General features: G+C 41.1%; 2 protein-coding genes and 1 long non-coding RNA gene across 4 annotated transcripts in view; 1 reads left to right on the top strand and 2 right to left on the bottom strand.

Annotated features, from left to right (window-relative positions):
• Positions 1-640: 640 nt before the first annotated feature.
• LOC121930184 lies at positions 641-6,080 on the bottom strand. Its single transcript, XR_006103850.1, has 2 exons — positions 4,979-6,080; positions 641-2,861 (listed from the first exon to the last, which is right to left on the bottom strand). It is a non-coding gene; the product is annotated as an uncharacterized LOC121930184 (long non-coding RNA).
• A 549-nt stretch (positions 6,081-6,629) lies between these two features.
• Positions 6,630-22,937, bottom strand: TMEM80 (transmembrane protein 80). Of its 2 annotated transcripts, none has more exons than XM_042466364.1 (5): positions 22,836-22,937; positions 17,150-17,166; positions 9,542-9,635; positions 9,348-9,440; positions 6,630-7,080 (listed from the first exon to the last, which is right to left on the bottom strand). In XM_042466364.1, the coding sequence occupies exons 1-5, from the start codon at positions 22,852-22,854 to the stop codon at positions 6,875-6,877; spliced, it is 429 nt and encodes a 142-aa protein (XP_042322298.1). In that variant the 5' UTR covers positions 22,855-22,937; the 3' UTR covers positions 6,630-6,874. The 2 variants fall into 2 exon arrangements, with proteins under 2 accessions (XP_042322298.1, XP_042322290.1); XM_042466356.1 differs by lacking the exon at positions 22,836-22,937 and adding an exon at positions 20,485-21,368.
• Positions 22,938-23,402: 465 nt separating this feature from the next.
• DEAF1 (DEAF1 transcription factor) overlaps positions 23,403-24,836 on the top strand; it is a 62,598-nt gene continuing 61,164 nt past the window's right edge. Inside the window, exon 1 of the mRNA XM_042459234.1 lies at positions 23,403-23,709. Coding sequence (XP_042315168.1) covers positions 23,403-23,709 — 307 coding nt within the window. The remainder of the gene's footprint in view (positions 23,710-24,836) is intronic.

Raw genomic sequence — 24,836 nt, 5'->3', positions numbered from 1 at the left:
ACGTTTGGGGGGGCTGGGGGCTAGGAAGCAAATTTTTTGTTCAATTTGAGGAGGTTTGGGGTGGTTTGGGGCAAAAAAAATCACCCCCAAATTATGCCCCTCCAGTTGAATTTTTTGGGGGATCTGTTGGGTTTGATGGGCTTCTAGGGGTCCCACAGGCCAAAGGGGGTGTCAAGGGGTATCAAGGGCCACATACAGCACACAAGCTGTACTTTCCCACCTCTGCCTTATAGGTTGTCTTAACAACTGTGTCTTTCTTCCTGTACTTCCTGTAAATTAGTGTTGAAGTAGTCAAAGGATGAAGATCCATTGGTAGATCACTCTGTGTTTTAGAGTAATTCACCAAGGATTTCTAACTCCCAAAGTGTTTTACAACAAAATTATCCTGCCCGACTAGAAATTTTACCTTTAAAAGAAGAAAATGGTAGGAGGAATAATCAGGTTTGAACTTTTGTGTGGAAGGGTAGTACGCTCCTTTTGGTTCAGGTATTGAAGAGCAACAACCCATTAGATTCCTGGCCTCAAGGGTCCTTTAATTCCACATATGTGTCCTTTGTGTGAGTGGCTCTACTTAGTAGATCGGGGCAAGTGAGTGTCTAGTTAAAAACAAAACAGAAACACAAAGCTGCAACACAAACACTCCTGAATTAATACTATTTATTCAATTCTCACACTTAATATAAACAACTGACCTGGTTTGAGGAGAAAAACAGAGAATGTATCAAGTAAACTGTTCTGCAAAAAGTAACCATTGGCTCCTTTTGAGGGGCAGTAATATTCTGATGCACAATAGAAGGGCATGCCTCAGTGATATGGCTTTTACATGACCAACAGTATGCATGAATGGAGTCAGGAGGGTACAGGCGAAATGAGGCAAATGTTTAAAAGGGATGGAAGAGATCAAATGTTGGGCCTCGTTTTGTTTGGGGCTAAGTATTATAGGCTGAGGCCCAAATTTAATTGTAAAGGCAGATTTTCAGTAGGCATCTGAAGGCGGGGACCAACACCACAGAGGGCACTGAGGGATAAGAGACAGCAACAAACAATAGATGGGACAGATCCTAGCAAGTGGAATCCAGGTCATAGGCAGGATATGAGAAGAGAGAGCAAAGATGGATATGCAAAATATAATAAACTCCATTACTGAATGTGCATTAGCACTGATCTTGTTGCTTTACGCTCTCCCATTCCCTCAGGCACATAAAAACAAACAAGACCAGCATGTTTTCAAAAGGATGCTTTGCCTTTGGCAAAGTTGTTTTGTGTGCCATTTCTGACTTAAGGTGACCCTAAGGTGAACCTGTCACAGGGTTTTTATGGCAAGATTTGGTCAGAGGGGTTTGCTTTTGTCTTCCTTTGAGGCTGAAAAATTGTCACCCAGTGAGCTTCCATGACTGAGCAGGGATTCAAACCCAGGTATTCAGGGTCATAGTCCTGTGTTCAAACCATTACATCTCAATTACTCTCACCTCAGCAAAATATATTTCCTTAATGAAATTAATCTGGACTTTCTGATAGCAAGCTGCATGGTGAGAGACCATTCCTGTAACAACTTCTTCCTTGTGATAAATTATCTGAATGCTTCTGAATGCTGGTGAAATGATGTCTTACTGTAAGTCTGCATCAGGTTAAGAGTTTCACACTAAATTGTATTCACAAATATATATTTGGGACAGAAGGCCTGGGAAGGCATTTGGAATAGTAGTTTCTGGGATTGTAAGAGGCCAAGTTTGCACTTTGTTAAAGAAAAGTTAGAGAAAAGAAAGAAACCAGAAATGTATAAGATTAATACAGTAACCTAAACATTATTAGGGTTTGGAAGAAGGATGTGCCTGAAACGTATCTGAAATTAGTCATTAACAATTTTTAAAAGCTTGTTTCAAAATGGCCACCTTCACAACATTCTCTGATGTAATACTGAATTATTAGGATTTGGCAATTTTCAGGGAATAGTCAGTTTTACCATTCCCATGATTTCCCAAACTCTAACATTCCAGCCATGCACAGAATACATTAAACTAACTAACACAGTGTGATGAGAGATGTAGTCATTACAAAGGACACATAGTGTTCCAGTGCAGGTGTGGATTTACAAAGAATTGGCTGACAGGCCTTACGTAATATTTACACAGAAGAATCTGCAAGCACCAGAAGGCTGATGGTAAATGGTTTCAGAACACACATTTGCCAAGATTATAGATAAATCTGTCTTGGGAAGGTAGATCTAGTTTAACCATGATTATTTTAATCAGAAGCAGCAATGCTTTCTGAGAATATCCAGAAAAGCAATTTTTTTTTGCAGTCTGATACTTTCAACAGTGTGAAATATTGTGTGTGTATTTATCTTTCTTAAGATTGTCTAATGTAATTTTATTGAGAATATAAAATAAAATATAAACACATCTAGGTTATCAGACAATGATTTAACATTAAGAGCTAGTGTCACCAACATAATCCATATAGGCCTACAGGTATTAAAACTTTTGAAAAATAACATTACAGGAAGAACTCAGGGAAAAACATAATCCATTATGCATTTGTACCATCTTAAAAGGTACCCAAGCTTCCTACAACAGTTTAAATTATATGGAAAATCTGAATTCTGCATCAGCTGGTTGTTGTCGTTGTGGACCTTCAAGTAGTTTCCGACTTACGGTGATCTTTGGTAAGAGTTGTTGAGAGGAGGTTTGCCATTGCCTTCCTTTGAAGCTGAGAAATGGTGACTTGCCTAAGACCATCCAGTGGGTTTCATGGCTGAGCAGTAAACATAACTCTTTTCTCTAGAGCTGTTGTCCAACACTGAAACCACTACACCCTTTTTCATAATTACTTGGATACCACCAAGGTAAATTGTAGATAGACTGAAACCAGAAAAGGAAATATGTATTAACCTAGTACACTATAACCTTGCAGGACTTGCATACCATGCTAGTACTGAACATAACTAATTTGCAACATTATAGTTATTAATTTTAAGCAGAAACTATGAAAGAAATACAAACAAGTATGATTTGTCAGATGCAGAATATTTGTTTACTGGCGATAACAGATTTCTTCACACATAAACCATTTGTTACCAAAAGGTGTAATACAAACAGGTCTTAATCTATGTCAGGGTTGCATTCCTGGACTTGTGATATAAATTGACACTGATGTAAATGGGCAGGGCCAGTTCCATAGGGGAATCAATGAGACTGGGAGACACTTGCCAAATTTGTAAAGCACTGTAGCCACAAAGTTAGCAGTTTTACTAACTGCCCCTCCTCCGCCCAATTTTAGACTGGAATTCTTTTCTCTCACTCTTTACTCACTCAACTAAAAATCAGTCAGCTTTTTTATATCAAAACTCCAACTCATCTCACCCCTTTCACTCTCTTTCTTCATTTAACTGCACAGGTGCACTGGGAAAGTTATGCACTGTGGGTGACTTTTGTTTTTCTTTCTTTCTAATATTATAAATTTGATATGTTGTCAACGGGGGTCAGAGTCAGCATGGTGTAGTGGTCTAATCACTGGACTTTGATTCTGGAGACCATGACCATGGGCCATGAAAATCCACCAGGTGACGTTGGGCAATGGTTTCCTGGCAGACTACAAACATTATAACGCTAGCTAACCCTCCAGCCTCATGGTGGCTCTTTTGGCTAGTTCACATTTTCTTTTTGGTTCCCACACTACATCCCAATACTCATTCATACGATTATCTATTCATCTTGACTTTAGGCAATACAGTATGCTTCCTCCAGTCTTGTCCTCCAACGACCATAGTTAAAACTCGACTTGTCACCCCATCTCTACACCCACAAAGTTTTGCATTTCAATGGTCATTCTTACACACAGACTGTGTATATAGGTCTGTGCCTGGACTTTCCACTGTGTCCAATGCATCTGAGAAAGCAGACTCAAGTTTACAAAAGCTCATGCTACCAAATTCTCTTTTTCAATTAGTCTCAAAGGTGCTACAAAATCCCTTTGGATACTTGGGCAAGTCACACGCCATCACCTCAGAGGGAGGCAAAGGCAAATCCACTCTGAGCAAATCTTGCCAAGAAAACTCCATGATAAGTTCCTCTTAGGGGTTCCATAAATCAGAAACAACTTGAAGGCACACAGTGACAAAAAACTAGGGATAATGTAAATGAAGACTCATGTATATTGAAACAAACTGTGAAATAAACCAGTAGTACTCAAACTTTTTACCCTTGGGAATCTCCTTTACATCTACATGTGGCTATTGTGCCCCCCAGCGAATAAAAATATTTATTTAATGTGCATATTTTTATTCACACATTCACATACATTCATATTTTAACATTTTAATAGAAATAACATCATTCAAATTACTGTATATACTGAACTATAAGTTGACTTCATGTATAAGTTGAGGGCAGCTTTTGGAGCCAAAATTATGGATTTTGCTATTACCCGTGGATAGATAGAGGGGAAAACTTGGATGCTCCTTCAGTGTGTGTATGTGGCAAGAGGGACTCTCACTCAGACTTTTTGCTGCAGTGTGCAGCTTCCATTTTAGCCTTTGCACAGGCAGGAGTGGGACTCTTAAACAGCAATATCAATCAATCACCTTTGGCTTAAAAGAGAAAGAAACTGCATGGGGAAATCTGAAAGAGCAGCTATCACATTATCATAGTGATCCATAAATAAGTCGATGTGGGATTTTGGGGTCAATTTTTGGGCATAAACTTTTAGACTTATAGCTGAGTATATGCAGAAGAGTTTTATTTAAGTAAAGTTAAAATTTAACTCAACACATGTATACATTTTACACGTAAAAAGGTTTAGGAAAAGGAGGAGGGATCATGGCCCCAAAGTCTTGTGCCTTTCTGCGGGTCCCCCCCTACAGTCTGAGGACCACTGAAGTAAACCAACTCCTCTTTTTAAGGAAAGTAGTTATATAAAGGTGAAGAAGGCTACAGTTGATGAAGGGTTTACAGTAAATGCATGCACTCATAACAGGTACCTATGTCTCATTTCAGTGTGGGAAACACCAGATGTTTGATTCTACAATTCCTCTTCATTCTATCAGCATCGCAAATACTAATGAACTCTTGGAGTTGTAATCCCAAAACATCTGGAAGGCCAGATGTTCAGATAGGGTTTGACTATGGTAATGATGCCTATGGAAGACAGTAATTGTGTGTGACATATTTATTATCTTTTTTCCAAATAAAGACTTCATAATCCCCATGCACAACTTGTTAACAAGAAATGAATGCAGAATCCTCCCTTAAGTAAATCAAAACATTTATAATTTTTTGCATTATGGACAAGAAGAAAATTGCTGAATAATTCTTAAAGAATGCAAAGCTTTATTTGTATTTCGTTTCCTTTTATTTTTGTTCAGCCTGCAAGCAAAGAAACAGTTTGGAACAATGTAGCCCTATCTTTGGAAACTATCTCGTTGTGCTAAATCCCAGGCGATGAATCTGATTTCCACTATCAGGCTTTTTAATCAAGTAGATGGCAGTCTCCCCAAGTTACATGCAGAACAATGGCTTTTTTACTTGAAATGTAAACACCACCCAACTCATGATCTCAGCTTTTAAAAATATGTATTCACTTCACTTCTAATTTAGTTTTCATTAAAACTTGTTCCTCCTGTTCCAGAAGGGATGGGCCTTTTAATTATATGCACCATGAGCCTAGCATATTGAGCAATTATTGTTTGTAACTTCACCATGACAATTCATGCTCATACTCACAAAAGCCCTCATATGCATCATCAAATACCTTCAATGCCACAAATCAGTTCAAATAAGTTATTTAAAACAGGGATGGATGACAATGACAATGGCCTTCCAGATGTTTAGGGTTAGGGTTTGTAAGCAATTATTTGCACAAAGCACAGTTCATCTGCATATATGTAACAAGAAACAGTTGCTTGCTACAAAGGAGAGAGGGAACTGGAATATATGAGAGATGGAACATAGAGATAAATACAAGGCTCATTTCTGCAATGTTTGTCTGAGCCAAACTTTTGATACTATTGAGTGAAGTATCATTGAAATCAAAATTGTTGGTAAAATCCACTAGTTTAACTAGGTCTGATAGTATTTACAGTTATATAATTAGCTTACTTGCTAATTAGCTTACTTGCTGTTCACCGCTATGATCTTTGGAATAGCGGTATATAAATAAAACATATTATTATTATTATTATTAAAACCAGTTTCTAAGCAATTTGAAAACAAGATTAGATAGTAAATATACAGTACATACATTTGTTGAGTCATGAATGCATGACTCTTCCAATGTAAGCCTAATGGAATGTATAATCACTTCAAATAGATGCAAAAATGTATGATCCTGGCCTTACTTGAAATTTATTCTTAGGGATGAGCCACACTGTACTGATGCTCTGTCACATGCATGCCAGTGAGCACATTTGCCTTCTCTCTGAGAACCACCCAGTAACACCTATAATATTAAAAGGGAAGATCACTCCCTATAAAAATGTAGTGATCAAACACTGAGGAACATGGGCAATCACAGAACCCTGATATGTTTTTAACTGCAAGTCTGTGTGCATTTGTCACATCACTTCTTTCCCTGATACATAAAGGTTCTGGACAAGCAACAAACTTGGTTAACACAAAAAATGTGGATCAGCCTCAAGTTGAGTACAAACATTTAATCCCAAATTGCAATGCATTTATCCCTCATGAAATAAAATGTTAAAACTTAATGACTGTACAAAACCTACTACACATGACTTCATGAATATTTACATATGTTTACAAGGACATCCTATAAAATATGCGTGTTGCTTCTTTTTGAATATATCTATACACACACACACACACACACAAATACATATATACATATGAGACAAATGTGCCACAGGCAGCAACATGATTTAGCTGACAAATGCAGCAATGGCTATGACTTGGAGAATTCCTTCTAGTCCATATGCAACAAGAAGCACAACATTAATAATGGCATCTGCTCTTAGGACATAGGTTTGCCACACTAGAAAGTAGACAGACAGAATTACACAGATAGCAGTGATCACAAGGCTGAATCCAAGGGGAGCCTCGTCTTCTGTCAGATTCCCTTTAGTACCTGGTGGGGAAAAAAAGATGACATGAGCACAACTGTTGACAGCTGTGAATATAACAGCGTACAAGAATACAAATTCAAAATGGAGCCATAATTTAGGTTTGTATTGAGGGAATAGCTGAAGAGCAACTTACTTGCGCTGTAAAAAAATAAATGAGCTAGTTTAATAGTTTTAAAACTTTCCAGGGCAGAAAATGCTTGGTTATATCTAGAGATTTTATTCCACTGGTAAAAGTAATCTGGAATAGCAGCTAGCAGTGATAGCAGCTTCATTTATAGGGCGCTTCACACCACACTAAGCAGTCTCTAAGTAGTTTACAACTGTAAGCTGATTACCACCAACAAGCTGGGTACTCATTTTAGTGACCTCAGAAGGATGCTAGGCTGAGCCGATGCTGAGTCCCTGGCTGGGATTGAATTCACAACCTTGCGGTTTCTAAGTCAGTGGCTGCAGTAATGGCATTTAACCACTGCACCACCAGGGCTCCTTAGATTGTTCTGCTTAGAACAATTCTGCTGCCAGGAAGAGTGGGGAGCCCCATTCCTCTCCCTGTAGCTTCCAGTACAACCATCCTCACAGTCCCAGAGTGTTCCACAACCCTCTGGAACAAACAGGGAAGGGGAACCATAAAGTACTACAGTGGGAAATTAGTGATTATCACCTTTGGCTCCACTGAGTCAATAGGATCTAACTGACACAACAAATATTTCCATCTCCCAGAGGTTTTTACTGGATCCAATCCACTGTTTATTAAAGAGCTACAAGCACTTCCATATAATCAGATAGACTAAAACAATGTACCAGGATCATTCTAACTCCCAAGACTCCACATATTTCAGCTTTTATATTAAATCTGCAAACCCATCCTTATGGAGCATCTGGATGCAGCTCAAATTTATCTTGACTCCTTTTATTTTGTACAAAGTCACAATACAATGGCTCTTACATATATTACAGTACTATTTTCAGTTTCTACCTAAATCATCTAAAGAATTCAAAAGCAACCAGACACACAGCCATTGTGATGGAATATCCTACAAGTGACAACTCAAATTGTTACTGATGGAAACCACAAGCCATTCTTTGTCCTTCCAACAGTTCTAATTACCAGAACATCTGATAGAAAGCTTTCTCCCCTAGCTGGAGTCAGGATGGAAAAGAAGGAGTAGCTAACTGCTTATAGTCCATCTCACTGTCCTGCAGTGTTACACACCCAAAGGCCAGGAAAAAAGTGTGGAGGTTTCTATTGGTCTTTCGTAATTCAACCAATTGTAAACTTTAAACATGTCCCTTAAATAGCAAAAAATAAATAAATAAAAAATAACAGAACAAATATCTGAAAGTACAGTCTGCAATACTGCAGAACACACTTCTGGTGTAAGCATACCTATAGTAGGCAGCTACATGACTACTTGTAATGTGTAGGAAGTATTGTTAACCATTTGTATACTACTCATTGTAAGGATGGAGAGCATGTAAGCTATCTCTGGCAATGAATGTGCATGATATAATGGAAACACAGTCATTGATGCAATTCCTTCTTGCAATGCTTTTATGGTGTCTCTGCCAAATAAAGAGGCCGTGGTACAGTTGAAAAACTGTCCCCCTCTTTTTCATGGCATCTGTTCCTTCCCATGCCACCACATATCCAGAAAGCACAATGATATACAAATTTTATGTTTTATGGGGCAATATAATCTTTTAGACTATCTTGCACACATTTGAAGAGTAAGTACCACTAGTCTCGACAGAACTTACTTCTGAATAAATATACATCAGACAAGGCTTTCTGTCTACCAGTTAAAATACTTTTAAACTAGCACCCAGAGTAAAAATCTCATTTGCACTTTTGCCCATATAGTTAATTAGGTCTGTGTACAGACTGGTGCTTTGTGCTGGCCTGGGACTGAAATTAGGGCTCAGTAGGGCGGAGCGTTCGCATGCTCCCGAACCCTACCGGGTGCTGCGAGCACCATCTTGGCATGCCAACGTTTACACAGGGTGCACCATGATTATGTGGCTCCTTTTTTGAGTAGATTGTTGCTGCATCATGTGGTTGCTGTGGCAATGATCCAGGGGAGAAAGGGGCGGCCTCTGACCTTCGCTTTCTCCCAATCTGTAGATAACTTAAAGTTTCACATTAAATGTGTTTCAATGTCTCGTAACGTAATCAACTAGTTCTCTTGAATCAGTGTATTTTGACACATATCTCAATCAAGAAATCAATAATTAATCATGTTTTTACTGTGAGCAATGCTGCTGAACTTACCAAAATACAGCCGGATTGCTTCTAGAATTGCCATAATAAGCAGCAATATGAGATCAAGAGTCAAAAAATTATCTGGGTAAGCGAAAACTTGACCTGCCAATGAGTAAAGAATGCATGAAGAAAAAAAGATGAATTACATTAGGTTCTCATTTAAAAAAAAAAAAGCTTTTAGCGATACATTTGAAATAACTTACTTTTATAAATGATCATCAGCAAGGCTGCAAAGAAATAAAATATATAATACATTCCATTTAAATAGAGAAGAATCTGTAGTGGAACAGATGACAGCTGGTAGTTTCTGTCAAGGAAACTGGTTACTAAACAGTTATTTTATTTCATGTTATACTAATGTTAGACCAGAGCATAAATAATACTGGCATTTTATAACACTGTCCATTAACATTTATTATGTTTTTCTATTTAGCCTACTGAAAGCTTGTGTTACAGACTGAAGCTAAAGAAGCATCTCACAGCTTCCAGACTTGATAACTGGCCTGAAACTGTATAAATTATACAGACCTATGCAATGAGCTGTCAATGTATTGTCATTAAAACTTAAGAATATACAGACTGATAATAAATGCTGGTCTCCATTAGGATACCAAAGTGAGGTATGTAGCAACCAACTACAATGGGCTTTCAGCATAAATCTCCATTAAAGTATGCATTTGGTACTTCTCAGCCAGCCAGGGCTCCCAAGTCAATGCACATCAGATAAAAAATATTGTATAGAAACAGATTTCAATCTTTTAAAAAGCCAACATTGTTTAAGAACAGATTAAAACTATCCTCTAAACAAAACCTAAACCAATCTAGTTAGGTACTTGTCAAACTAGTCACTCATGCTGCGGGACTTCCACTGAGGAGTCCTAATTCCAGACAGGGTCATGTGGCAGAAGTTGTCTTTCAGATATTCTGACAGCTGTTTAGGGGTTTGTAGATCAAAAGGCTGCCCTGAATTGAGCTCAGAACAAAATGGAAAATCAGTGCCATTGATACAAGACTCGTAGTATCTAAAGTGCACGCCAGAGCAAGGTCTGGCTGCCACATTTTGCACTAGCTGTAGTTTTTCAGCAGCTGTAGCTTTATCAAGGACAAGCCCTTTTTAGTAGTCTAATTAGGAGGCAATAAAGGCATCAACCACTATGGCCAAATCTGCCTGGATGGGGGGAGCTGGCTGTACAGATGAAACTGGGCAAAGGTAGCCTGTATTAAGGGAGCAGTACTAGGCCCGTGTACATCCCAAGACTGAAAATCTTGTTTTTCAGAGGAAGTGCAATGCCATTCAGAAGAAGTCTTAGCCTGGCTTTCCAACTGACGAACAGAATTTCTCTTACATCTGGGCTTTCTCTCAAATAATTCATTCACATCCAATCCTCCACTGCACCGACAAAATCCAGAATTTCCACTATCTCCTTGGCATCACTTGATGAACAGAAAGAGCAGGGTATTACCAGTATAGTGATTAGATCCACAGCAGCTTCATATAGATGTTAAAAGGGACAATAACTTGTGGAACCTCATGTGTTAATGGTCCTGAGACCAAACAACAATCCCCAGAAACACTTTCTGGGAACATTCAAATAGTACCAGAAGCACTGTGAAATTATGTCCTTCAATTCCATATTAGCCATATGGCCCCAAAAGATACTATGAAGCCCAGTAGATCCAAAGGGGGCACATTCAACACTCCCCTGTCCATTTCCTGGGATAAGTCACCCACCAGTCTGTTTCTGTCCCAAAACCAGGCCTGAACCTGGTTTTGGGACCTGAATGGATCCAAGTAATCAGTTTAATCCAAGAAAGCCTGAAGTTGTGTTACCTCCACTTGCTCTAGTCTTAAGTCAATACTTTAAAAGGGAAGATCAGAAACTGGTTGATATGGGAGGAGGATTTAGTTGAGAATGGGAGGAGGATTTTGTTTAGATTTCTTCAGCAGAGACCTGTAATAGATTCTCCTTATTGTTGTTGTTTGTAAAGAAATACCAGCCCCCCTTGGAGTGTTTTACAGTCAATTCCTGGATCCTTGGGGTACTTTCCAATTCTATGATTCTGTGATTCTAAGTGCTTTATTGCCCTGAACTCCTCAGAGAAACACAGAGCCTGTAGTTCTCTGAGAATGTTTAGGAATGATTGTATCAACTGCTCATTCTACCAATAAACTTGCATGTCAACGCGTCACTACCTCTAGAATTTAGGAAATATCTTAAGAGCACTCAGAAATCCTTCTGGATCCTGGTCTCTGAAGGCAGACAATTTAGTAGCTCCCCATCACTGCAAAGATCAGAAGTCCCAGAAAAACTAAATCTATTAGGTAGTGGTCTGTACACAATAAAGGGATTCTTTCAACCTCACCTAGCCACAACTCTCCATCATCCTGACCAGGTAACAGATCAATACCATGTTCGGTCAAACATGGAGTGCAAGGTATTAGTTGAGACATGCCTGTTATTGTAATGGAAGCATGAAGTATTGATCCAGTCCTGATGAGGATCTGAGCATGAATGTGAAAATTCACCAGTAAAATTTGTGTGTGGGAAACTCACATCACTGTCAATATTACCTCTACCAGCTCTGACACTTGGGCAACAGGGTGAGCAGGAGACCAAAAGAATCTCAGTCATGTCTCTTGGCCCTATCACCATACATACATACCCAGACCTTGGAGACTGCCAGATAAAATACCTGAACAAAATGAGCTGACAACAGATCACACCAGCTCTGCACTTCTTGACAACCAGATTGTACCTGCTGCAGAATCTGGAAACCTGATGAACACACCTTCATCATCCCAGTCTTTGCTCACTCAGATTTCAGTGATGCAGATTAGGTCAGCTTGTTTACCCATGATCCAATCTTGGATTAAATAGCTCATATCATTCACTGACCTGGCATTAAGCAGCAGCATGTTCTGATCTGATGGGATTCCACTAGAACAACCAGGAATCTGTTGGTTGGATGGTAAATCAGAAGGAGGAAAAGCTACAATATGTCCCTCACCTCACACTGTTTTTCTCTAGTGCTCTGTTCTATCTCTGTTACCATACCTCTCAGTCTATTATGGCTGATGTAATACGATCCCTTCTTCTTCTTCCCATCTAAACATGTATTTAGTCTAACCAGACACACCAAAGTCAAATTAAGAGTGCTCCCAATTTACTTAGTTAGCCACAGCTACTTTCATTAAATGCTACCCAATAAGTGCAAATAGAACAAAGAGGCATGAACCAAGGCTGTCTCATTCAACCAATGTCACCAGTTCCCTTCTGTTATTTAGGTGGCAGCTTGCTGGATAGAGCACCGTATCCAGCTGCTGACCTTCTGTGGTGGCCTTAGGTAAGAGGGTTCCACCATGTTTTCCCTCTGCTGTCAATTGTAACTGAGACCTGTCAGCAAAATAGGTTTCTGTTTTGACCTAACTTACAGCCCACAGCTAACAAACACAGGGCAAGGGGCAAGGACTCTTTGGCTCATGCCCTTTTGCTTATATTATTCTATTCCAATTATATTACCTGCATGGAGTTGGGAAAGGTGATTTAGCAGAGTGCATTCCAAATTAAGCATTCTCCCCTCCAGCACTGGACAATCTTGGTGATTACCTTCAGCACAGAATCTGAGAATGAGGACATTTGGTTTATAGTAGATCAGCTAGTCTAGCCATCATACCAGCACAGTTGTTCCACAGTTGAACTGCAAAATAACTCTAAACATAAGATTCCTTAAATATCATTATTTTATCCAAAGACATGATCTTATTTGTGCATTTTAAAAACTTTCCCTGCTCTGCTTCATGACAACCTTTCATTTCTTCAGCCTGGAGAAGAGAAGGGTACGAGGTGGTATGATAGCCCTGTTTAAATATTTGAAGGGATGTCATATTGAGAAGGGAGCTAGCTTGTTTTCTGCTGCTCCAGAGAACAGGACCCGGAACAATGGATGCAAGCTACAGGAAAAGAGATTCCACCTCAAAATTAGGAGGAACTTCATGTCAGTAACGGATGTTCAACCGTGGAACAAACTCCCTCGGAGTGTAGTGGAATCTCTCTCCTTGGAAGTCTTCAAACAGAGGCTGGATGGCCATCTGTCAGGGATGCTTTGATTTGGATTTCCTGCATGGCAGGGGGTTGGACTGGATGGCCCTTGTGGTCTCTTCCAACTCTATTAATCTATGATTCTATGAAGACATCAAAGATGGAACCTGAGTTGCTGTACACAAGGCATATGCTCTGATACAGAAGACACACTGAATCACACCACTGGTCCACCTAGTTTTCCCTCGTTGTTTTTGTGTCTTCAAGTCATTTCTATCTTATGACAACCCTAAGGTGAACCTATCATTGGGTTTTCTTTGATAGTTTCTTCAGAGGGGGGTTGCCATTGCCACCCTCTGAGGCTGAGAGAGTGTGACTTCCCAAAGTCATCCAGTGGGTTTAAACAGCCAAGCTGGGATTTGAACTCTGGTCTCCAGAGTCATAATCCAAAACTAAAATCACTATAAACTAAATCAGACTATGGGCTGATCACCCACCCACAAATTATAGCCAGACTTAACAGCAAGAAATTATTCTGACTACTGAGCAAAAATACAGTCAAAGTTCCTCTGAACAAATGCAGAATGTCTTCCCTTTCCATCTAGCAAATAGCATTCCCCCCCTCCACATAATTAAAGTGAGATGAGTAACATATGTGGTATTTCCCTCCATAAACCTGCATTCTCTGCAGGTTTCTTTCTGAAAATAAAATAGTGGCCCCATTTCTCTATAAAGTTTTGCCACAGAAACTAGGAGATAATGGCCCGGACGCCCCTAACCCTAGTACGGACTGAGTCCGTACAAAATGGCAGCGCCCCTTCCACATGGGGGCCGCCATGACGACGTCACGACCGCGCCGCCTCTATACGGGGCGGGGCGGTCGTGACGTCGCTCCGCGCCAGGGCGCTTAGTGCGCCCTTTCCACGGAGCAAGAAGGAGCTCCATTTCGGAGCTCCTTCCTGGTTTGTGTCGCTGGGCGCAGCCTTTAGAGCGGCCCCTTTCTCCTCCTCCCCGCTGCTGCTTGAAGCCCCAAGGACACCCCTTTCCAGGCTGTGGGGAAGCGGCTTTTTGCCACTTCCCCGCAGCCTGGAAAGCGGTGGATCGGGGCCTCGGAGGCTGCCGGTCTGGCAGCTGAGGCCCCGATACACCGGGGAAAGCAGCACCTACAGGCCGCCTCAAAGGGGCAGTCTGTAACGCACCAATGTTTCCCTCACTCCCAAAGAAATCCACTCCAGATTTCCCCCCTTCCCTGAAGCAGCTCTCCTTTACATCTGTCTTTTGGTTTCTTAATCAGCACATGTAATTGGTTCAAAACATGAATTATCTTTTTTTATGGACATTATCTGATGGGGGAAATCGGGGAAGAAAAAAGTATACTTCTGGGATAATAGCGCAATTGTGATGAATATTTTCAGTAGACATCACGCTTATCCAGGACTTATCCTGGGAAGAACGAAGAATGCTCCAGCAACAAGCCATTTCCAGAACTTCCTGTGAATTGTTTGTTGCTGGAGCATTCCTAGATCTTTATGGGAAAAGTCCTGGATACGTGCGATGTGTCCCAAAATCTTCAGCGTGATCACGCGACTTTGTCAGGAGTATGCCTTTTATTCCTGCCTTTTTCCCCAGTTCTGAAAATATCCTATGTGGTTGAAAGAAGGACAGAGAGAGACAAGCTACAAGTGTGTCTGAAGAATGGTGATAGGATGCAGAGGTGGATACTCGGAGGAAAGAAAGCAGACAATGTTAGCCAAGCTATTTACAACTTTTTTCTTATGACAAACAGTACACTTTTGTTCTGTTTCAACACAGTTTTAATACTATAATTCTCTTTTAGTAGTACATATTTCTATGCTAAATTATACACAAAATGAATCTTGTGTTACAAATAATAAAATAGTATTTTAAAATAGGTTTTCTTTTATTAACTTCTATGTGTACAGAAATATATGTGTACAATTACATCACACTTTGTCTACCATTACATTACTCTTGTCTTCTGCTATTTTTATATTCCACCTGACACAAAAGCTGACTGTCCTATCAAAAAAAACTTACAGTATTATGTATGTGCATCTTAATAACAATTTATTTGACCTTCCATGAGTTTGGACCTATTTCCCTAGTTTTCAGAAAGTACAACCCTGGGATAAAATCAGGTTCTTGCTCCTGTTCCTTCAGGTCTTTCCCCATCCCCTTGAAAGGCCATCTACTACCAACAGTCTTTGGTAAGCTTCTTGGTGAGTTTTTAGTTTTAATGTTTATTATTATTCAAAAGTTGTTTAGTTTTAATATTATTTATTATTTTATTGGTGTGTTTTAATGTTACATGTAAGCTGCCTTATAGCTGAAAGACCAGATATAAATCCTTGTAACTAGTATATGTGTGTATGTGCTTTCAAATCACCTGTCAACTTACGGTGACCCCATGAATTTCAGGGTTGTTTTTTTATAAGGAATATTCAGTAGTTTTGCCAGTTCCCTCCTCTGAAATACAGCCTACAGCACCTAGTATTCTTTAGCAGTCTAATACCAACCAAAGCTGACCCTGCTTAGCTTCCAAGATGGGATCTGGTGCCATTTAGGCCACTCTTTGAGAAGAATATCTGATATGCACAAACAATTCACACAGAATCATACAGCCTAGAAAGGAGTCTTCTCAATTAGAGTAATACTTTTAAAGCTGAAGATTGCTTGTTTTGCACATCTGTGACTATCCCTTGTAATATTATTTTTATTGATAAGAGCAGACACCAGTATTGCTGGAGACATTATTTTTTATCGATAAAGAGCATACATCAGTATTGCTGGAGACTTGAACTACTGTCTTCAATACTTGCAAACACCCAGACATGAATATAAAGCCAAAATTTTCTTGCCAGATCTGCAGCCAAAGGAACTATGCCAATTTAAGTCAGTAGAATATTATATAGGTTAATATCCTCTCTCATGAAGTAATCAATGCATACATGTTATTTCGGGGATGGGAATTGAGTGGCATTTCAGTTGTTGTCAATAGTGAGGAACGCTGGGAACTGCTGTTCAACAACAGCTGGAAATTCCCAGCCCTTTATTATTTAAAGGATAATGCTCCTCCATATGTTTTCAGGTATAAGTGCTTTGTTGGATTTACTGACATGAAGCTGGGTTGTCTGCATATTTACCTTCTTCAGACTGAAGTAATGAGAAATGAAAGCAAAGAACTGTTATAGGAGAATTATTTGGGACTCTGGAATGCTTTGTAGGGAACTTCTTGCAGGTTGCATCATTCATGTCTCATGGCTGTAATGTTTATATAATTTGTGAGGCCATTCTGCTCCCTCCATTTTTTTTAGTTTTGCAGCTAGATATCAGTCATGTACTGTACTAGCCAAAATAATCTGTTTCTGCATATTTCCACTAAAAAAATCACTAAAAATTGAGAAGCTGAAACTATTATTTAAGCCATTTCCCACTTTTCTGCCGTCAGAGACCAATCTCCTCACTTGTTTGCTTTGGAACTCCTGTGCACTGCAGGGGGTTATGTTCTGGGATATACCTGACAGTCCACAGTCCAGTCATGCACAGTTCACATGAACAGCATCCATATCCTCAAGAACAGCCAATATTGCCTTGTTGCACACCTAAGAAGATCTCAACAAGTAGGTATGCTGTTGTCAGTAAAGGTTATACACCATCTTCTCAATGAAAAAAATATAACAAATTTCCTAAGAATTGTGAGGTTTCCACAAACTTTACTATTTGATTGTCTGATTGAAAAAGAAAGGATACAACAGATGACGTTCTTCCTGTATATAAAACAAAAAAAAAATATCAAAAATTATACTTTTAAGTCAAAATGTAAAGAATGGCAGAATATTAGAGTAGAAATAGCTTTCTTCCCTTTCTTTTTAGGAAAGTGGTATTTCCTTGGAGGAATCAATTTAAGCTGCCACAAATTGCAAACCTGAACATACACTGCCCTCTCCAATGCTGAGAAACAATTCTGAGAGATCTATTTCATACTAACCACTCCCACCATATTCACTATAAGGATAATGGTATGAATTAGAAACCACTTACTGTAAGTAATCAGATTGTGCTCCAGCAATTCATGGAGAATTGCCAAAAACACTAATAGCTACACAGAATGATAAAAAATTTAAAGCAACAAAAAATTGGACCTAAGCAAGAAAACAAGAATTCAGTAGCAATAATTAAGCATACTCATCATTTTAAGTACCTATAGTTCTTTTCAAAGGTAATACAACTACACAGTATACAGTAGTTCTTTGTCTCCCTCTAGTGAATAAATCCCAATAAAGTTTCTATGGCCTCATACAGACAGGCCAAAATAAAGCTGCTTCGGGTCACTTTGGAAGTATGCTGTTTAAATGATGCATGGGTCCTAAGAGTCTGGAAGCCGCACCAAAGCTGCACTCCAGTCCTTAGGATTGGATCGTGGCTTTGGTTCGGCTTCCAGACTCTTAGGACCCATGCATCATTTAAACAGCATACTTCCAAAGTGACCCGAAGCAGCTTTATTTTGGCCTGTCTGTATGGGGCCCAAGATTGCTAATTATTTCAGAACAAATCAGAACAAATGATCTTGACATAAAAGTTTTAAATGTAGTCCCTGTCTACTGAAAACAATTAATAGCAGGCCGACATGACTGTATGATGGAATTGCAGTATGCTTATACATTTAGTATTCATTAAACATAGGTAAGGATACCTTTTGCAGCTGAGACTCAGCATAGCTGAATCCTATACAACAAAACAGCCCTGCTAGATTAGATCAAGATTCCATGTACCTCAACATCCAACTGCATGATTTTGCGTATTTTCAGTTATTCCTCTGTACAGTGGGCATGTTATTTAATATATTTCAATAATGCTGCCCTATGGTAAGATGAAAATATTGAGAGCTATTATCAGTAGATTACCAATAGGAATAACTATGTGTAATTATAACCATGTCATTGTATTTAATGGGACTTGAGCACCCACAGATTTTGGTATCCATGGGGTCCTAGAACCAAACCGCAGCAGATACCAAGGGCCCACTATATAGCAAAGTTGGCAGATAAACAATGCAATCCTATTGGAAAGTAAGTCTTACTGAGTTCAGTGCTGCTTACCTATAACTAGATATAGGACTGCAGGTTTTTTTTTAATGGGACAGAGATCACCGATGCTGATCCGTCTTTCTAGAGCTTGGGACCATATCTAGGCAACAATCATGGACTTGTTTGGTCATCCTGATGGCTTTGAAGTGATGCAACTAAAGAAAGGCCACAATTACTGGAAACTACTGTATTTGTTTAGCAAAAGCTTCCATAGGCAACAGTCTACTTCACTGCTTATAGACTTTTGCTGAAAGACTTTTATACTAAACAAACTTGTTTATTATTTGAAAAGATAGAAGCCTAAGTACAGATAGTACCATTACCAGGTACCGAACAGATATTCACTACAAACCAAAACAACAAAACAGGACAGGCCTCTTGTGTCTTTAACAGTTGTGTAGAAAGAAAATTTCAGTAACTGTAGGTTACAAAACAAACTGCACCCATTCTTTGTGTTCAGTCTGACTCTCCTATGTATAACTTATTTTTAACTTTATGTTGTAACTTTCACACTACACATTTGTAAAATTATGTGAACACTTTAACAGCCATGGTTGCATTCTATGAAATCCTGGGGTTTGTAGTTTGGATAGAAGTACTGGAAGAACTGATTGAGTATTCTAAAGACTCCACCCTAAACTATAAATCCCAGGTGTGAAGTCAAAGGCTTTTATGGCTGGCATCCATAGTTTTTTGTGGGTTTCTTGGGCTATGTGGCCATGTTCTAGAAGATTTTCTTCCTGACATTTCGCCAGCATCTGTGGCTGGCATCCCAGGATTTCACAGGATGCTGCCATGTCAGTTAAAAGTGGAATCATAGCACTGTAACTATGCAGTGTGAAAGGCCCCTATTTGTCTAGGTTGGATGACCTGCAATGTGTTTGGGGGGCTTTCATGATAGAATGAATGTTTTTATAGCTACAAAAATATCTCCTTTACATACAAAACTATGATTGGGAATAAGACTAGGCTAAAAAAGCTCTCCATTCTGACAATTTCCCATGCCATGGCAGTGGGAGTGGCAGGATACACAGAAATAGGAGTCAAATGGGCCTTAATTTGTCTAGAGACATAAAGCCATAACCATGCTAATTTGTATCAGTTTACAAAGGGAGCTTGTTGCATGTTTAAGACTACAGTAACATCCCAAATCCACAAAACAGTGATGACTTTATTTGACCAATGAAAATGCACAAAATACACGAAGCAAGCTTTTGAAGCTCCAGTTGCTTCTTCATCAGGCAAAGGTGTTTGAATCATACCTTTTTGTACTTCTAATGGAATTCCAATTTTATTTCCTGGACTTTTGAATGCTTTGTCTTCCAGTACCAAATACTCAGAAAGAGGGGCCTGCCTGCATAGACATTCTTCCAAAGAACAACACACCAACAAACATTGCCATTTTATATTTTTTGTCTCCTGTATGATTTTTTAAAACACATTTGCCTGATGAAGAAGCTACTGGAACTTCAAAAGCTTGCATCGTGTATTTTGTGCATTTTGATTGGCTGCATAAAGGTATCAGTTTTGTGGATTTTGGATGTTCTTGTACTGTAGTTTGCTATATGGCTAACAAGACTACCCTGAATATGTTTTGTCTGAGACTAAGAGGTAAATCAGGACTAAGCCAGCAGTGGCTGGAGGCTGCTCCATCCACGATCGTGCTGGGACCATGGTGATTACACAGCCCACTTGCAAAGCAGGCTGCCACTGTGGTCCCAAGCTGGCTGTTGCCAGGAGCCGGATTTAATCAGCAACTTTTTGCAGTGACTTCTGGCTGCTTTGGGGGCAGGCGTCATGTAAATGCCATGCCCCCAAAGCGGCTGGAAGCTGGTCCTTTTGGCTCCTGCATTTCAGGCCTCAGTGACAGAAATATGTTTATAGCCTGAACTTTTGTAGATGAAGCAGACTGTAGATTATACTACTAGCGTCACTCTGTCTCAAAAGGTGCACAAGGTCCTTCTGTATGTTGTTAATTGCGCTCAAGTTGACACTGACCTCTAGTGATCCTGTAAATGAAGCATCTCCAAGACTCTCGATCTTCAACTACCCTTAGGTGTCTTCTTTGACTGAGTCTATCCATCTCATGTGTGGTCTTCCTCTCTTCCTACTGCTTTTTATCTTTCTAAACAACATCCTATTTTCTAATGAATCATGTCTTCTCATTATGTGCCCAAAATAAGACAGCTTAATTTATTCATCCTTACTTCTAGGGAGAGTTCAGCTGATTTATTCCAGGACCTATTTGTTTGTCTTTTGGGCCAACCACAGTATTTGCAGAACATTTCTCCAGCACATCCCAAAAGAGTTGATTTTCTTCCTATCAGCCATCTTCACCATCCAGCTTTCAAACCCATATAGAGACTCATAATGTTAATAACAAATGGGCCTTACTATAAGAGGTTGCAAAAGTTAACATTTTGGAGTGCAACTCTAAATCCCTTGGCCTTCATGGCTACTGGGAGATATAGCTTAAAACAATCTCCTCCCAAGTTCAGGTTATTATTGCCATAACTTATGAAGTGCCTAAAATTTCCATTAGTGTTGCAGTGCTACCACTGCCCCTTTCCTTTATTTCACTCCAGTTGTCATAGAGGGATTTAATTAAAATACTTGTAACAATTGTTAAGGAAGGTCAAAGGCAGGCTTAAAGCTGAACAGAAAGAAAACAAAAATGACCATGGAGGATTTACAGAAATTCAACCTAGATAACAAGGAACTGAAATACAGTCAACCCTCCACATATGTGGCTTTCATCTTTGCAGATTGGATTATTCAGATTTGATTAATATGTTCTCTCTAGGAATCTCTAGGTCCTCCAGCATGACTCTATGGTCAACATACAGCAGAAGTCATGCTGGAGGTTCCTAAAACACACTTCTCTAGGCATTTGTAGGTCTTCCAGTGCAATTCTATGGTGCAATTTCCAGCAGATGTTGATCACAGATTTGCGCTGGAAGACCTAGGGATTGCTAGAGAGGTGTTCTCTCAGTGTTTTGCTATCTGCAGTTTTCCCACTTTCACTGGGGTCCTGTGCCCCTAACCCCAGCAATGTGGAGGGCACAATGTAGTTAAAGATCTTCCATATCTTGGATGAAATTCATCAGAATGGAGACTGCACTCAAGAAATCAGAAGAAGGGGAAGGGCAGCTATGAAAGAACTGGGTCCTAAAGTGCAGATATACCTCTGAACGTTAAAGTAAGGCTAGTCCAAGCTACAGTATTACTTCCCTATTACTGTGTATGGATGTGAGAGCTGGACAGTTAAGAAAGTGGATAGGAAGAAAATCCATCCGTTTGAGATGTGGTGCTGAAGAAGAAGAGCCAAGAAGACAAACAAATGGGCCCTAGAGCAGATCAAGCCAGAAGTCTCCCTGGAAGCCAGAATGACAAAACTGAGGCTGCTCTACTTTGGACACAGCATGAGACATTGAGAAGAAATAATGCTAGGAATGGTGGAGGGAAGCAGAAAGAGAGGAAGGCTGCATGGAAGATGGATGGACTGTGTTAAAGAAATCACGAGGATGAGTTTGCAGGAGTTGAGCAGAGCAGCGGAGGATGGGTCTTGGATGTCTTATCTAGGCTGCGTCAAGGGAAGCAATAGTCCCACTCTATTCTGCTCTGGTCAGGCCCCACCTGGAATACTGTGTCCACTTCTGGGCACCACAATCTAAGGACGTTGAGAAACTGGAGCCATGTGTCCAAAGGAGGGCGACTAAAATGGTGAAAGGTCTGGAAACCATGTCCTATGAGGAACGACTCAGGGAGCTGGGGATGTTTAGCCTGGAGAAGAGAAGGTCAAGAGGTGATATGATAGCCCTGTTTAAATATTGGAAAGGATGTCACATTGAGGAGGGAGCAAGCTTGTTTTCTGCTGCTCCAGAGAACAGAAATCGGAACAATGGATGCAAGCTACAGGAAAAGAGATTCCACCTGAACATTAGGAGGAACTTCCTGACAGTAAGGGCTGTTCGACAGTGGAACAAACTCCTTCCTTGGAGTGTAGTGGAGTCTCCCTCCTTGGAGGTCTTTACGCAGAGGCTGGTTGGCCATCTGTCGCAGGGGATGCTTTGGCTGAATGGGGCTGGACTGATGGCCCTTGGGGCTCTTCCCACCCCATGGCTCTGTGCTCTACAAGGCACCATGGGCCGAGGGGGAGGGGGAGGCGAAGGCAGTGCACAGCCACCAAGCAGACAGCCGGGATCCCGGGATGCCTGGCCCACAGAGTCCTCCGACTCGAGGCCAGTCAGCCGTTGCCATGGTGACCTGCTGCCTCCCCAGCGGAGGCCAACGGGGCCGACCTCGCAGCCATCCTTCCCTGGCGCCAGACAGACCTCCCGAAAGCTCACCTCGCTTGGCGGCCGCCATTTTAGGCTCCGACCCCAAGCCCCGCCCCCGCCTGTTTCAACCATTCTCCCGACAACCCTCGCGCAGCCGCACTGGGGGTCCCTCGTCGGCAGTTTATTGTCCGTTGGCGTTCGCGCGGGAGCACGCGACCCACTTCGTCATCTTCCGCCCCCCCTTCGGAACTGCTCGGGTGGCCTCGGCCTGCTCCGCTCCGGAGCGAGAGAGAGAGGCGGGAATTCGAAGAACCCCGCTCGGCCCCTCCATTCGGGCATAGCCGGAAGCACTCGGGCTTCTTCGGCAATCGCCGTCCAGGCCCGAAGTCGCAAGGAAGGCTCGGCCTGTTCGGGCACCTTCGTGAGCTTTCGGCCCAACGGGCGGTTGAGCGGAAGAGATCGGAAGTGCTCGGGATTACTCGGGTGAGGTCGAAACGGGGCTCGGACAACATCGGAGGAGGCTTAGGATAACTGCGGGGGGGTATTCAGGGTATTCGGGCGAAATCGGAAAAGCTCGGCTAACCTCAAGGACTTCCATTTGCCCCCCATCCCCCCAGCCATCTGAGGCCCCTTTGGATGGAGGACTCGGACTCGGCCAAGCAACTGGGGTTGGCTGAGGCGGCGGCGGTGGCTGCAGCGGCGGCGGTGGCTGCGGCCGCGGCTGTCGCAGCCTCGGCCGCAGAAACCCCAGAGCGACAGCAGCAGTCGCCTCCGTCGCCTCCGCAGCCCCAAGGAGAGGCGTCCGGCTCGGAGGCGGAGCCCCCAGAGGAGGAGGAGGAGGAGGAGGTGACGGCCGTGACCGTCATGGAGGCGGACGCAGAACACATCCAGATGGGAGCCGAGTCCCTGCCCAGCGAGGACACGGCAGCTGCAGCTTTCGCAGGTGAGCGCATCCCGCGCATGCGCACAAGTACCAACACACTCAGGCAGCCGACCGGCCCCTGAGCGGCGCTTTGACGCGGGAGGCGTTGTCGTCCTCCCACGTGACCAAGGGCTCAGCCTCGCGCGCACCCGGGAACGTCACGCGCCGCGCTTCCCTTCTCCTGACAGGACTGTGCCTCTAGCACAGATACACACACACACACACACTATGTATATGTGATATAGTACAGTATACATTGCATATACATTGTACAATATTAATTAGGATGTTATTGTATAGTATATAATATATATGTGTGTGTGTGTACATGTACAGTACATATATAATTATATACTATAAAATAACATTACATACATGTATGAAACATATATATTTTACTTTATTTTATCTTATTTATACTGGTCAATGACTGAAATAAGGATGATAATGATGACTTGCTTTTACTATATAACAGAGAGAGAGTGTGTATATATATTACACACATACACATATATACATTACACAATATAGTGTTAATTAGGATGTTATTGTATAGTATATTATATCTCTCTGGCCTTGCTTCACGAACGAAGATTCAGGAAGGACGCATCCCGCGCTTTGTACAAGTGCGTTGGTGACTAAAAAGGCCAATTCAGAATAAACAGGTCCGGTTGCAGAAAGCACAGCAGAAAGTCTCCTTGAGTCATGTTTCCAGGTTGCGGTACTTTCTGCGTTGTCGTTTCTCTTCGAGGCTCGTTCGGCGTGAGCTTTCGAAGAAGGCTGCAGCGTCATGGATAGTGCGTCTCCATGCCTCCCGATGCGAGGCCAGGGAGGACCACTGTTGGTGATCTATCTGGCCAAGCCTGAGATGTTGTTTTAGGGCAGGGGTAGGCAACCTTTTTGAGCCAGGGGCCGGGTTGCTGTCCCTCAGACAACTGGGGGGGCCAAAGCCAAAAAATAAATAATTAAATAATTTAAAAAAAAATTAAAATAAATAAATAAACTGGGACAAATGTAGGACAAAAATTTCAAATGGAGGACACTTTTAAAAATATGGAGGACATGCTAAACATTTGCTGATTTTTTTTTTAAATGTTAATATAAATGCATGTTTTGGAGGCTTCTATAGACAATTGCCTCCCTTACCC

This window comes from Sceloporus undulatus, chromosome 1 (assembly GCF_019175285.1).
Source record: "Sceloporus undulatus isolate JIND9_A2432 ecotype Alabama chromosome 1, SceUnd_v1.1, whole genome shotgun sequence".
NCBI lineage: Eukaryota > Metazoa > Chordata > Lepidosauria > Squamata > Phrynosomatidae > Sceloporus > Sceloporus undulatus.
The sequence above is the reverse complement of the archived record's forward strand: the minus strand, read 5'-3'. Positions and strand labels throughout refer to the sequence as shown.

Bases quoted from the DNA above. Each gene is read 5' to 3' on its own strand.
- TMEM80 (XM_042466356.1), bottom strand. From the start codon at position 20,569: ATGGATAGACTCAGTCAAAGAAGACACCTAAGGGTAGTTGAAGATCGA. The intron at 9,441-9,541 runs GTAAGTTATTTC...ACTCATTGGCAG, and splicing joins GCTGATGATCATTTATAAAA to GTCAAGTTTTCGCTTACCCA. The intron at 7,081-9,347 runs GTAAGTTCAGCA...TTTCCCCACCAG, and splicing joins AGCAATCCGGCTGTATTTTG to GTACTAAAGGGAATCTGACA.